The sequence below is a fragment of the Notothenia rossii genome (assembly GCF_949606895.1).
Source record: "Notothenia rossii genome assembly, chromosome: 8".
In the NCBI taxonomy this organism is placed as follows: Eukaryota; Metazoa; Chordata; class Actinopteri; order Perciformes; family Nototheniidae; genus Notothenia; species Notothenia rossii.
Window position 1 is genome coordinate 16,679,941 of NC_136906.1, and position 14,743 is coordinate 16,694,683.

The following is a 14,743-nucleotide window of genomic DNA, read 5'->3' on the forward strand; positions in this document are numbered from 1 at the left end:
TATCCAGCTGAAAGGCTTCTCCAGAGACAAGATTCCAGACGAGGTAGACCGCACCATCCGTATCCTGAACCTCGAAGATAAGCGCCACGCTCGCTCAAAGACCCTCTCCGGTGGCATGAAGAGAAAGCTCTCCATTGGCATTGCCCTCATTGGAGACTCCAAGGTGAAGAACGTCATGAGTATTATTCACATTTCATCCTATTTATCCAATCCTTCATTCATATTGAACATGTCTCATCCCTTTATTTTCAATCTTATCTATCTTCAGGTGGTCATGTTGGATGAGCCCACATCAGGTATGGATCCGTCAGCTCGACGCGCCACCTGGGACCTCCTGCAGGGGGAGAAGAGGGGTCGCACCATCCTGCTCACCACACACTTCATGGACGAGGCTGACCTGCTCGGCGACCGCATCGCCATCATGGCAGGAGGAGAGCTGCAGTGCTGCGGGTCACCACTATTCCTTAAGAACAAATATGGTAAGAGTTGAGTGGAAATACTGTTGCAGCAGGAAGTCACTGGCAGTAAGTAACCCAATGGATAGTAGGATTGTTAAAATACATCCATCCTTTTTTATTTAAATGTTATTATTTCTGTTTCTGCTCTTTTATTTACAGTTTATAGATTATTAAACCAAAAATAAAATATCACCTTCACTTTAAAGGTGGGGTAGGTAATTTTGGAGAAACCAGCTCGAGTGCGCTAGAATTTGAAAATACAGAGTCGGAAAACAGAGCCCCTCCTCCAACACACACGAACGCGCACATGACCAATGAGGGCACGAGATAAGTTTGTGCACAGATGGAAGGCTGACAGGCAGGCAGGCCATCCAGTTATTTTAGCCGGGCCGGCTCAGATGATTGGTCGTGCTTTTTACAGCGCTACGGCTTCCACAGATCACATTTTTTTATGGATTTCTTGTCAAAGCACTTCAGATTTTCATTGCTATCGGGATGTTAAGAGCATTCCATGGAATATAACAACAAGTGTATCTCGAGCCGGTTTCTCAAACTCACATACCCCACCTTTAAGCATTAATTGTGATAGTTATGGTAAGATGCAAAAGAGAATAAAAAGTAATAATTGTAACACAAAAATGGGAAAGGAATAGAGTTCACTAAAGGGAATTGTGTAAGAATGTGTGTAGAAGTGGGTGTGTTTATGTTTGCATAAAGAAAAAAGATTAGATGAAGTCACAAAGATATGTTTGAGATTCAATATGTAGGATTGATATTACCGTTCTTGCTTCATATGGAAGCCTTGGACATTCAGGAGAGTTGAAAATACAACTTCATTATTAAAAGTGGGAACATTGATCATTGGTACATTGTTGCTCCCCAGGTGCTGGCTACCACATGGTGATAGTAAAGGACGCCCTTTGTAACGTGTCTGAGATCACCCGCATCGTCCACATGTACGTTCCTAACGCCACGCTGGAGAGCAGTGCGGGCGCCGAGCTCTCTTTCATCTTGCCCAAAGAAAGCACCAGCAGGTGAGTCAGACTGCTCTTTGTTCATGAGTAGAATACTCACAATAACACCGTGTGAAGTGGCTTTTAGAGTAGACATACCACTGACCAGAAATCATACCTCCTGAACCTAGTGACAAATCTACACTGAGTACACAATTATAATAAATACTGTGATCATCAAACTCTTTATTTTCATAACAATATACACACAAACTGAAATCCCAACCTTTCCATTTCTTTTACCTATTTTACAAGCAATTATCTGGATAGCTTTCTCCTTTTTATATCCTGAACGTCAACATTCTTCTATGTTAATTAATCGGACTCTGACTCCACAGTGACACTTATTGCTGTTCTATGATTGGATTTATATTGGATTTGTCCGCTTAACACTCATCAAGGGCTCAAATTGTAATATTGAGTGATCTCATTCGTGTAATGTGTTTCCCCGATGCGCTTTGTGTTTGCTCTCAGGTTTGAGCTGCTGTTTGCTGAGCTGGAGATGAACAGAGAAGAGCTTGGCATCGCCAGCTACGGAGCTTCAGTAACCACTATGGAAGAGGTTTTCCTCAGGTGGGAGAAATAGGATGATATGAAAAGTGATTGTGTCTTTCTAATTTTCAATAATGGTAGGATATGACCCAAAAATAACCTTTCGTTATTCTACGCACATTGTCAATTTAAGTAGCAATTTAAACCAATGTACTAAAGCGAGAATGGTAATATAAATCCTAAATATTGACTCACAAACATATCTTTGTGACATCATCTCATCTTATTTCTTTATGCAAATATACACACATTTTTTACATACCTTCATACACAATTCCCTTCACTGACCTCTATTCCTTTTCCATTTTTGGGTTACAATTATTTTAATTTGTATTCTCATTTGAATCTTACCATAACTATCACAATTAATACTTAAAGTGAAGGTGATATTTTGTTTGAATTATCTACAAACTGTAAATAAAAGGGTTGAAGAAAGAAGAAAGACAGACACAATTGTAAACATGATTATATGAAACTGAAACAATTTTGACATGGAAAGGATGGATGTATTTTAACAATCCTACTATCCATTTGGTTAACGCTAGTGACTTCCTGCTGTAGCTATTACTACTCAACCCTTCACTTACTAATAAGAGGGGATATTTGATTGCAAAAGAAAGTGGTTTCCATAATAAAGTAGCTCTCTACAATACATCTATATTTAAAACTCATAGCTTATATATTGAGCCACATTGGTGTAATAATATATATTTCATTCACATGAAACCAGCTATGGCTGAAGGGTTCGCCTCGTTTCCTCACAGCTCTCAGTCCCAGGTGCCTGCTGTTAACTGAGCACTTATTTCTGCTTCCCTGTAGACTTTATATGTGTATCTGTGGCAACCAACAGGAGAGCGTGTTCCCTGCAGACCGCTAACACTGCATGCTACTTCAATTAGCATGTACGTAGTCACTGTAATTGGTGCAGCCAAGAATGTTGGCCTCATTATTTACAAGTCACCAAATGGTGACCTAAACGCAGTCAGTTAGTTCCGACCATTACCACCATTCACCGAACATCAAACGAGACACCAAGAGAAGCGTGTGTTTGAACATTTGGTTGTTTATCTACCTTCTGTTCTTCTGTATGTTGCAGCCAAATAAAACTCCCTCTCAGTTAGATATTAACACTGCTAATATTAAGGCGTTAGAAAACATATTACATTCTTTCAAATAAGTTTATAATGTTACTTTCTAATCCAGAACATCTGATGACCGAACATTTTAGATTTAGCAGCCTAAGCGTATACATACTGGTAGCTTAAAACACATTCTCCATCATTCCCCCAAAACCTTATTTTCTTATTTTGTTCATACTGTTATTCCAATCCAGAGAACAGAGGTATAGAAGGGTTAAACTGATAGACTCGTAGGTGACACAAAGGCAAATCATTTCTGGCTAGATGAAGGTGTGTATAGAATGGATTTGTCCTCCTTTGCAGGTGCTTGATTACACGATGATTGAATTGTAACACCCAGAAATTGCTTTGTTTGCTAGCAGCCTAGTGTTTTTTCACCTTACTGAACTGCTGAAAGGAAATCAAATAGTTATCGTTGATGGATTTGAAGGACCTGACACAAAATAACTGCCGTAACAATGTGTATACACAATATACATGCGTTTTGGACACGTTTTGCTTCTGTGAATTCATCATGTAATGTTTCTAAAAACCTATTTTCCTTGTTAGTTGCTGCCAAAACTGAAGAGTTCATATGTAAAGTCCCTTTTGTTGTTGTTATTCCAGTTTGTTGAAAGATAACCATAGATCATTTGTTTGTTCAGAGTGGGAAAGTTAGTGGATTCTAGTTTGGACATCCAGGCCATCCAGCTGCCAGCGCTACAGTACCAACACGAGAGACGCTCCAATGACTGGACCGCCGATGACGCCAGCAGCACCAGCGGCATGACGGATGTCACTGACTTCACTGACAGCGGCACGCTCATCTCAGAGGACTGCTCCAACATCAAGCTGAACACCGGGGTGAGATAATATGGTACATTTAGGGAAATATGGGGCCCTTTTTTCAAATTTGTTTAGAGGATAAAGTTCCTAATCATTCCTCATTAAACTTTTGCACTTTGGAAGGATCCCAACACTGACATTTATTGTTTATTATTGATATTTTTGTTTTAGCTGACTGGTTATTTGTTTATTTATTGTTTGTCTGTTTTTGTATGTCTGTTTGTCTTCTGTCTGTGTTGGATTTTGTTTGCCCTGGTGTTGCCATTGTTACTCTACCTATTTCTCTATAAAGTGAAGATTTGTTTACCTACTTTTGATACATGCTCTGATAGAATAACTGTATGCTGTTGAAAAAACCCCCAATAAACATAGAAGCAAACTTGGTATATATCCTGCATTTCATTAATATGGCACACATTTAACATCTCCTTCTCTCCTCCATCAGGCCAGACTACACATTCAACAGTTCTACGCCATGTTCTTAAAGAGGGCGCTTTACAGCTGGAGAAACTGGAAGGTGATGGTGGCTCAGTTCCTGGTCCCTTTAGTCTTCACCATTTTGGCCTTAGTTGTGGCACGCAGCTTGCCAAATCACAACAAGGCCCCTCAGCTGAGGCTGGCCCTCAGTCAGTACGGCCCCACCAGGGTTCCTGTGGCCCTGCCGCCGGGGATGGGCCCCGTGGCCTCTGCCCTGGCAAACGCATACAGCTCACAGCTCTCTGCCCAGCTTGGAAAGCTCGTCAACATCACAGGTGAGCATCGTGAGAGACAGGGACCTTGCTTGACGACTAAGTTGAATATTTACTCACTGTGGAGGAAATTCTTAAGAGAAACTGATAGGAGATTCATGGACAAAGTTGGATTTTTGTTATATTTAATAAAGTAATAAAGAAAGTCAATATGCAAGTAAAATCGATCTCAAATGCAGAAACAGAGCCACTTTATCCTCAGAGGATAGAGAGGTTCTGCTCCCAGAACACAGCTTACAGTCACACTATATAGTAGAGAGAGTACAAACTGGTCCCACCCATCAATTGTCTTCTTAGGCATTATCTAATAATCCCCACCATTACACCATAAAACCCCCCAGTCCTTAACCATTTGCAAATCCACCTTTTGCCCTTCCTGAAAGGTCAATCCTAAATGTCTCTGTTTAATACATATAGGACTAAAACTACAATTTAACCGAGTAAAAGGCAATCGGAGTATAAAACAATCTATATATATATGATTGTAATGATTATGGGAACATTTGAGACGACACTGACTGTATTCCCCTTTTGCTCCCCGTCAGACTTCACAGATTACGTCCTGACCCAGGCAGAGGAAGAAGGCGGCAGCTTTAATGAGCGCTGTGTGGTGGGTGCGGCTTTCCGTGGCAGCAGCAGCAAATATACAGAAGTGACGGCCTATTTCAACAACGCAGGCTACCATACATCCGCCGCAGCCCTCATGTTGGTGGACAATGCTCTGTTCAAGCATCTAGCAGGACCCAATGCTTCCATCCAGACGGGAAACTACCCAATGCCACGCAACATGTCTGAGACCGCCCAGAGCCAGCTCAGAGAGTGAGTGGACAGAAGGAAAAGGGAAAAGAGCTCTTAAGATTCATTCAAGATTCAAGGCTTCTATTTTCATTTTTACATATATACACTGTAGATATGACAATGAAAATCTTAGGTCACAGGCTCCTCCAAAAGTGCAACACAATAAAACACGATTTTTACTCATGCTATCAAATGTTTTTCATCAGTGTTCATGCTGATAAACAAAGGTTAGATTTCAGGATTGAGTGTCTTTGTACTTCAGTAGTGCCTTGCTAGTTATTTCTCGCTTTATCTTTGACTTTCTTTTTAACAACCTCTTCCTCCTCATTTCTTAACGTTTTCCTCCAATCTGTAGGGGAAGAACCGGTTTCATCATTGCCATCAACCTGATGTACGGTATGGCCTCCCTGTCCAGCACGTTTGCCCTACTTCTCGTAACAGAGTCCTCTATCAAGTCCAAGCATGTACAGCAGGTCAGCGGTGTCTACCTGTCAAACTTCTGGTTCTCTGCCCTGCTGTGGGACCTGATCAACTTCCTGCTGCCCTGCCTTCTCATGCTGGTCAGTGTGACACCAGTGGTCCAGGCAGTATACATAAAAACTGATAAATGCTTTTTTACAGTCTCCTCTCCTAACGTGTTTTATTCTCTTAGGTGGTTTTTCAGGCATTCGGAGTCAAGGCTTTCACGGACAACTGCCACCTGGTAGATGTGTTGTTGTTACTGCTGCTGTATGGCTGGGCTGTTGTGCCTCTTATGTACCTGCTCAGCTTCCTCTTCTCCAGTGCAGCTACTGCCTACACCCGCCTCACCATCTTCAACATTATCTCTGGCACGGCCACCTTTCTGTCTGTCACCATTTTGGCCATCCCAGGTGAGAGGAGATACTTCCAGCAATGGTAGACGTTTAAAAGGAAATTACAGCAGTGACATGAGTATTTCAAAGGGCACACAATACAAGAAAGCCCCAACTTTTCAGACAGCTGTGAAAAATACTCTTGAAGATGACAAAGGCTTATCTGATTGCGCAAGTTTTCCCCTACATAATATTACTCAAAAAATTAGTCAGTTATAGTTTGATTGATTACAGTATAAGAATTTTTTTGCAGCAAAAACCATTACACGAGCCGTCAGAAAGTGTGTAGGCCAACTAAGCTATTTACCTAGGCTAGGCTTACTTAGCTGTTTTTAAGCTCAACAAGACACTACAAAAACACTTGAAGTAACACGCGAGCTGAGCAACAATGGCTAAAAATCACCCATTATGCATCAATCTTTAGGGTGATCTGATGTTGTGGCCGTGTAGATGTCTTGTCATCAAGTAAAATACAACCCCACTTTATCCAAATGTTCTTTCAATATAAAAAATGGGTTGCCATTGCTCGGGCCCTCATGTTTTGAGCTACTTTTAAGGATTGAAAAGCAATTGGCTGAAATACACTGCATTGCAGTGGGTGAATGGTAAAAAGGGAAAAAGCACTTGTCAACCCCTTCACAGATTTGGGGTTCAGTTCCCAGCATTAGGGCTTCTGGCATGGCTGTGCCCTTTTTGAAAACAAAATCGAATACATTTGTTCCCCTTTCCATCCCTGTCAATGATATCTTCTGAATTTATTTTCCAGAGTTACATATGAAGCACCTGTCGTACTTGCTGGATAAGGTTTTCCTGATCTTCCCAAACTATTGCCTGGGCATGTCCTTCAGCCAGTTCTACCAGAACTACGAATTCATCACGTTCTGCAACTCCAGTCCACCATTCAGCCTGATAGCGTGTGAAATATTGAGTAAGTACTACCTAACTGCAGCCTCGGTGAGTCAGTGTTTGCCCTTGGTAAAGCGTATGCTTTTAGGAAAAACAATGTGGTCTACTATTACAAACATATATGGGGATAATGGTGTTGGTTCATCTTTATTGTGACAATAATTATATGAATAATAATGTACCTCAGGGTGAAAAGCTCAATCAGGATCATTATTTAATCACCCAGATCCAACAGAATTTCTTTATTTTCATTGCATTTTATGTCCCGACACATTCAAAACTGACAGCTTTACACTTTTTTTTTTAATCCAATCTGTCTTGAATCACTATTATAAACCCAAAGGAAATGATCACATTGTATGTACACCCTTCATATTTATGCCGTAATAACATTGTTTTTGTGTTTCTAGACATTACCTTCCAGCCCAACTATTTCTCGATGAGTGAACCTGGTGTGGGACGCTTCGTCGTGGCCTTCGCGATACAGGGTTTAGTCTTCATTATTCTGCTGTTTGTCATCGAGATGCAGTGTGTCCGAACTCTGCGGCGATTCGTCACCTCCCTGTTCAGAAGACATAAACAGGTAGATGGCGGTGAACCAGGCAGTGATCGTCTTTTAAATAAATATATTGGGATTCAGTTAGTCAGACTTCGCCATCTATGGCCCTTTATGAAAGCCATGTTTCATTATTACGATTAATCGAGAAATGGATGGTTTTATTTAAAACTTAGCTACAGCTCTCAATGCCTTTTCCTATAAAAAAGTTAGAATTGTGATTACAGTTTTACCAGTCTATTTTTTTTTCATGAAATTGAACAAAGATTATCTTATCTATAAAGTGTTTATTAATGTCTCCTTTTGTAGGCTACTACATAATAAACTATAACAAATGTATGTTTGATTTCCCCATGTACTAAGATATCTGTTTGTTCATTATCGATGCTTGAAGTTTTATCGTACCATAGTCACACAATGTCTTACTTCTTTTGTTGATTTTTTTTCTACCCATATGTGTTAGTTCGCTCATACAGAGGATGCAGCTCTGCTTCCGGAGGACAGGGATGTGGCTGAAGAGAGAAAGAGGGTCCTGGAGTGTCAGCCGGTGGTAGAGTCTATGGTCGGCAGCCCCCTCGTAATGCAGGAGCTCAGCAAGGTACGCAGCACAGGAGTTTTTCCCCTCGCGTGATAACACAGCCTCAGTGTTTCAGTATGTGTGACTCCTGAGGGGTGTGGCTTTGTGAGATATGACAATGTGGCACAGACCCACTGTTGTCTCCCCTCCCCAGGTGTACAGCAGCGGGTCGACTCTTCTCGCTGTGGACCGGCTGTCTTTAGCTGTGGGGAAAGGGGAGTGTTTCGGCCTCTTGGGCTTCAATGGAGCAGGCAAGACCACGACTTTTAAGATGCTGACTGGTGATGAGACTGTGACCTCTGGGGATGCCTACATTGATGGATACAGCATCTTGAGGGACATTAAAAAGGTAAGAGCAGAAGGAGACCGAAGGAAAGGACGTACCTGGTAAATCAACCATCAATCGATACCCATGGGTTTTCTTTTTTAAAGGTCAATGATTTGATAGAAAACATTTATCTCTGGATTGCAGGTGCAGCAGCGCATTGGTTACTGCCCTCAGTTTGACGCCGTGTTGGACCACATGACAGGAAGAGAAACTCTGAGTATGTATTCAAGGCTCAGAGGAATACCAGAGAGGTATGTGTCCGGCTGCGTGGAGAATGTCCTGAGGTCGCTGCTGCTGGAGCCTCATGCTGACAAACTGGTCCGCAGCTACAGGTATGGAGACTGAAGAAAATATCTCAGCCTTTTCTTTAATTTATTTTGTGTCACATGGTTCACACACTAGCCTGAAAGATGCCCTGTTTTGTTAAGAAGGTGCATGTAGATAATATGTCCTTATCAACTTGTGCAGTGGAGGTAACAAGAGGAAGCTGAGTGCAGGCATGGCTCTCATTGGTGGGCCTCCGGTCATCTTCCTGGACGAGCCTTCGACAGGGATGGACCCCGTGGCCAGGAGGCTGCTGTGGGACGCTGTGACACGCACACGGGAGTCTGGAAAGGCCATCATCATCACGTCTCATAGGTGAGCTTCACAGATGTATTAGATACTGACCTGATATTCAGAGCTAGTGGTCCTTTATTTGAGCTAATTCATACTTCTAAGCTTTCTTTCAGAAGAAAAATATTCAGTGGTACAATAGGTATTCAGATAATCTACTTAAATAAATAAAACAATACAAAAACAAGTATAAGTATCTCTAAATTGTAGGAAAAAGACAGGGGATGCTCTGTTTCCTCAAGGATGTATTGCTTACAGAGAAAACAAGAATGCAATCCAAAATGTTGTTTTATTTTTTTTGTCAGGGCTACTATCGTAGTTGAAACATGTAAGGCTTTTCTAAATATATCCCTCTTAGTTAATACTATTTCTTACATTTTGGATTGCCTTCCTGTTTACCTCATAATTTGACTTTACAGTAAACTATACTTAAAATGACCCTTAGCATTAACACTTCTTCCAACTAGACATAAAATAGATGCATCATAAATGATAATCCAGTTATATGATATAATAAACAATTACTGGCCTGTTTTATGCATAATTACTTCTGGTACTTTAAGTATGTTTTGATACTAGTACTTGTACTGTAACATTTTTAATAATGAACTTTCAAAGTGTTATTACAATTTGGTTTTTCCAATGTTACCTAGATAAAACATCTGAATAGATGCTCAGAGAGTTTGCATGCTACGTATTGATGCAGGAAAAGCAGAAAACATGACTACACCTTTAACCTGTCTCTCTGATATCTTCCCTCACCAGTATGGAGGAGTGTGAGGCTCTGTGCACCCGGCTGGCAGTGATGGTCAACGGGCAGTTCAAGTGCCTCGGGAGTCCCCAGCACCTGAAGAGCAAGTTCGGCAGTGGCTACACCCTGCTGGCCAAAGTACACATCGAGGCTGAGCTGGAGGACAGCGACCTGCAGCTTTTTAAAGACTTTATTGAAAGTACCTTCCCAGGTCAGAGGCTACCCATTACAATAACATCTAAACAAATGGTTTACATTACTGTATAAAGGATACAATTCTGTATATGTGACCAACTTAACCATCAAATCTAAAAGACCATACATTTAATAATGTTTTATGATGAACAAAATGTATTATTGTACCTGCTTTGAAAAGTATTGTTCTTCAATCGAACATGCAGATAAAATGATCTTCTGTTTTCTACGTTAAACAGTTGAGGGTGATTTACTGTCAAAGTAGTCTATAACAAAACAAATCTAATCCTGTGAATATTTCTCCCACCACAGGAAGTCAACTAAAGGATGAGCACCAGGGAATGGTGCACTATCATTTGACAGACAAAACACTATCCTGGGCACAGGTAACGGGTTTTATACAGTTCTACTTTCTCTGCACTTGTGCTGTGTTAGCGCTCCCTCTAGTGGACTGAATGGTATAAAGTATCCCTTAAATACCTAAGCTATAACTTGATAACCTCAATAAAAATGTTCAACCCCAGAAGTTGAAAATGTAAACGTTGAAAATACAGTTACAATAGGGTAGTTTAGTTGTAGCATGTAATTCTAAAAAGCATTAAAGCTAGCTTTCAAAAATGTGTTGTGAAAGTTAAGGTAAGTCACTGTGTGTGAACACAAGGAGAAATAATGTCTATTTACTTGATTTAATTGTCAGAAAATGAAGACTGTAGCTTTAAATGTGATCATGGCAGAAAGGCTTAATAACACCAAAGATGCATCCATTTATCACTGCTTTCTTTTTTACCTCCTTCCCTATTCTCCACTCCCACACAGGTGTTTGGCACTTTGGAGGCAGCCAAAGAGAAGTATCAGATTGAAGACTACTGTGTGAGCCAGATATCACTGGAGCAGGTGTTCCTTAGCTTTGCCCAGTTTCAGCACTGCATAGAGTGTGGCAAGAAGTAAGTGGAGCGAGGATTCCGTCCATCCATTGTTCATTTTCTACAGGTGTGTGTGTGTGTGTGTGTGTGTGTGTGTGTGTGTGTGTGTGTGTGTGTGTGTGTGTGTGTGTGTGTGTGTGTGTGTGTGTGTGTGTGTGTGTGTGTGTGTGTGTGTGTGTGTGTGTGTGTGTGTGTGTGTGTGTGTGTGTGTGTGTGTGTGTGTGTGTGTGTGTGTGTGTGTGTGTGTGTGTGTGTGTGTGTGTGTGTGTGTGTGTGTGTGTGTGTGTGTGTAAGTGTAAGAAAGACCTGTGTGCACGGACCTGCTTTGTTAGCCTGCAGGTGTGTCCACAGGCTGGAGCATGTTTTCTATCTCTGGCTCCATTTTTACCTTAACAAACAACACATACACAGACACACTGGGCCAGTGACATGAACAACCTTTACGATCGTATAACGTTGGTGTGTCTTTTTTGGGAGATTCATGCTTTTCTTGTTGTGGGATGAGGAAGTGTTAGGATTGGCATTTATGACTCCAAGAGGATCATTATTAAACCAAGTAAAGAACAAAAGTTCTGCACCTTTTTAGTGAGGTCAAAGTCAATGAGACCCCTCATTAAACAATACAACTCTGAATTGTGTGTGACAGGGTTTTTGTTGTGCGTTTGTGCACAGCTTGTCTTTCTTTTTGTTATTTATGATTGTATTTTATCGATTATATTTCCAATAGTTGTGTGCTTTTTTCTGTGATCATCAATCATCACAAGAGTATGAACCACTCCATTTGATACATGTATGAAATTGTTGCACACCTTTGCGCCTTATCTTACTATAATGAGGGTTTTTGTTTCTTTATATTGCCCAATACAAAATGCCTGGTTATCCTCAAGAGCCTCTTAATGTTGTTGCCAGATGTAAATATTGTGATGTCTTCATGGTACTAAAAAAACACTTAATCATTCAGGCCAGAGCAGAACATTTTCTCATTTGAAGACTGTTTTGTGCACATTATTGAATGCATGCATACAACACGATGTACAGAGTGCATGCTACTGGAAGAGCGAAGAGCTGCTAGCTATTGCAAGAAGACCTCCCTTATAATCCTCAGATGACATTTAGACCAGTCTGAGAACATTTGAATACGCCTCCATTGTCAAGCTCTTGTGAACCATGTTTTGTTTTTTTCCTGCCAAACAAGTTACAGCAGCAGTGTGTAACCATATCTAGCCATTAAAGTTTACACAAAAGCTATTTAGAAGGAAATCGTTGTGCGACACAGGAGATTTTGTTCACAAGTTGCAGCAATGGAATGTGTTGACTTCAAATCACTTTGTAGGAAACTGCATGTGATTGGTTTAGGACTGAAAACGGCATGACTGCAATGAACTTTGAGGTTTCTTTTCCCCCCTTTTCTGCAGCTATGCATTTCAATAGAAACTCCTGTCGAGAGAGTTCAGAGAGAAAAAATACCTTCACAGTTTCCTGCTTTTCACCCAGACCAATATAATAATTTGGGCTGAATTGGCAATCCCTTTACCTTGAATGTAAAATGACATTCCTACTCTGAAGAAAGCACTCTTACTTTCCAGAAGTGAGCTGAATGTAGTTTATTGTCTTACCTGAAAGCAAAAGCAGTCAATAATAAACTTTATTAACAGCTTCATAGGATTTACAGAGATGTGTTTAGGTCACCAGATGTTTGTGTGAGAAGAAGACTAGAGACTGACATTCCAGAAAGACATGGATATGTGACTCATTGCTCTTTAAAGGAAATTATCCTCCTAATTTTGTTACATTTGATGTGTTTATTTGCACTTCATTACATGTATGACTTGAATCAATTGCAATGTAAGATACGTCATTTGAGGAGAAATGGAAATGCTTGCGCTGCTGATATTGAATGATTAAGTTATGCTGAAAAACAGTCTATCATATTTTAAAAGGGAATTCACATCGTTGTTATCGTATACTGTAGCCTACTGTACCATGAAACTGACCATGTTGACTGTATATGTATCGCTTTTAAATTAAATAATGCTCTATGCAAATGGTAGCAAATATCTGTGTCTGGTCACATTTTTCCTGAATCTGTTTACGGCTTGATACTAAAAGGCTCAATTACTAGTTTAAAGAAATAATAAATAGCAAAGCCGGAAAAGAGGTATATAATCAGAGGGAAACAAATCCAAATTTCCGAGATTTAGCGTACATTTACGAAAGAATACCTTGAATATTGAGATTATAAAGTCATACATTTGCGTTAGAAACTCAAATGATCCTAGATAAAAATTATTAATATACAATCATTTGTTTTTGAAGAACCACATCGCTTCACTTTCGGTAAACTAATCAGACTACCAAGGCCACGTGAGTTTTCCTTGGAATATTAACCCCCTCTCCCGGTTCCTAATATGAACCTTGAATTCGTCGCATCCACATTAAATAGTTGATTTATCAAGTCCTCACGTTTTTCAACTTCTTTAATTAGTTAAGGAAAATGCATTCGTAGCCTACACATTTTGTATATGAGTTTTTGTTATTCCCAACTCGTTTTGAGGGCTTCCATGTTACTGTTTGCTTGCGTCTCTCACGAGATCTGGCAACACTGCCTCCGTCCCTTTATGGCCTCATTCTTCTTGTTAGTGGCCTGCAGTTTCCTCTTTAATTCTTTGTGTAGGTTAACCTATTGCAAGATATCCTCACTCTACCCTGCCAATCATTGGTAAACAGACGTATGTTTACAGACCAGTCAAACCCTCCGACCCTTCAAATTGACCCGATTTTCAATTAATAAAACAAATATAAGGATATTTTTCGTTCAACCTGAAACTCGCCGGGGGCTTATTAATTGTGAAGGACATGTGGAATTGTTTTTATTTTTTTCCACTTATGAAAAAATGCCCACCCGCATTTATGTCCTTCATAAGAGGTTCGGTCAATCTGACCCAGACAGGACAAACAGACAGAGAAAGAAACACATTAACTAAAGAGACACAAACGCGCGCACGCACACGCACGCACGCGCGCGCGTGCATAGAGAAGCTGTTTGATCCTGTTTTCCCTTGATCTTTACCCGTTGTAGTGTGTACACAAAACTATCCTAGAACGTTATAAACATTTTAGATCTTCCATAAATGTATAAACATTTTACGTTTTCTCGCACTGTCCCCCTCGCACCTGCACGCCGGAGGAGGGACTAAACAGAGACATAACCTCACATTACAGTGTATAGTGCAGAACTACAATTATCTACCAGCAAAATAGCCAAAAGATATTCTGCTCAGAGAGCCTTGGAGCTAATAATGGATGAGAGTGAGTGGAATGCATTAGAAGAACACGGTGAAGTGGAACAGGAAGACATTTCTGAAGATGAGGATAATGTGGAGGTAAACTCAGAATTTGACTGTGTGTGTGGCTGTTGCGTGAGACATTATATTCAGCAGAAGTCTCCACGTTTGCAGTCAGCCAAAGTAGTTTGTAAGTATGCTAACGGGCAGAAAAAGCACC

The 14,743-nt window shown here is 40.6% G+C and overlaps 1 protein-coding gene across 1 annotated transcript in view; it reads left to right on the forward strand.

The window, feature by feature from the left end:
• Positions 1 to 14,743, forward strand: part of abca3b (ATP-binding cassette, sub-family A (ABC1), member 3b) — a 44,385-nt gene that overhangs the window by 15,016 nt on the left and 14,626 nt on the right. Inside the window, exons 14-31 of the mRNA XM_079643558.1 lie at positions 8 to 163; positions 269 to 479; positions 1,342 to 1,492; positions 1,946 to 2,044; positions 3,807 to 4,005; positions 4,433 to 4,739; positions 5,282 to 5,555; positions 5,890 to 6,094; positions 6,187 to 6,406; positions 7,155 to 7,316; positions 7,705 to 7,877; positions 8,314 to 8,448; positions 8,582 to 8,776; positions 8,900 to 9,087; positions 9,224 to 9,394; positions 10,136 to 10,332; positions 10,629 to 10,702; positions 11,133 to 11,260. Of these exons, the coding sequence (XP_079499684.1) occupies positions 8 to 163; positions 269 to 479; positions 1,342 to 1,492; positions 1,946 to 2,044; positions 3,807 to 4,005; positions 4,433 to 4,739; positions 5,282 to 5,555; positions 5,890 to 6,094; positions 6,187 to 6,406; positions 7,155 to 7,316; positions 7,705 to 7,877; positions 8,314 to 8,448; positions 8,582 to 8,776; positions 8,900 to 9,087; positions 9,224 to 9,394; positions 10,136 to 10,332; positions 10,629 to 10,702; positions 11,133 to 11,260 (3,245 nt within the window). The remainder of the gene's footprint in view (positions 1 to 7; positions 164 to 268; positions 480 to 1,341; positions 1,493 to 1,945; positions 2,045 to 3,806; positions 4,006 to 4,432; positions 4,740 to 5,281; positions 5,556 to 5,889; positions 6,095 to 6,186; positions 6,407 to 7,154; positions 7,317 to 7,704; positions 7,878 to 8,313; positions 8,449 to 8,581; positions 8,777 to 8,899; positions 9,088 to 9,223; positions 9,395 to 10,135; positions 10,333 to 10,628; positions 10,703 to 11,132; positions 11,261 to 14,743) is intronic.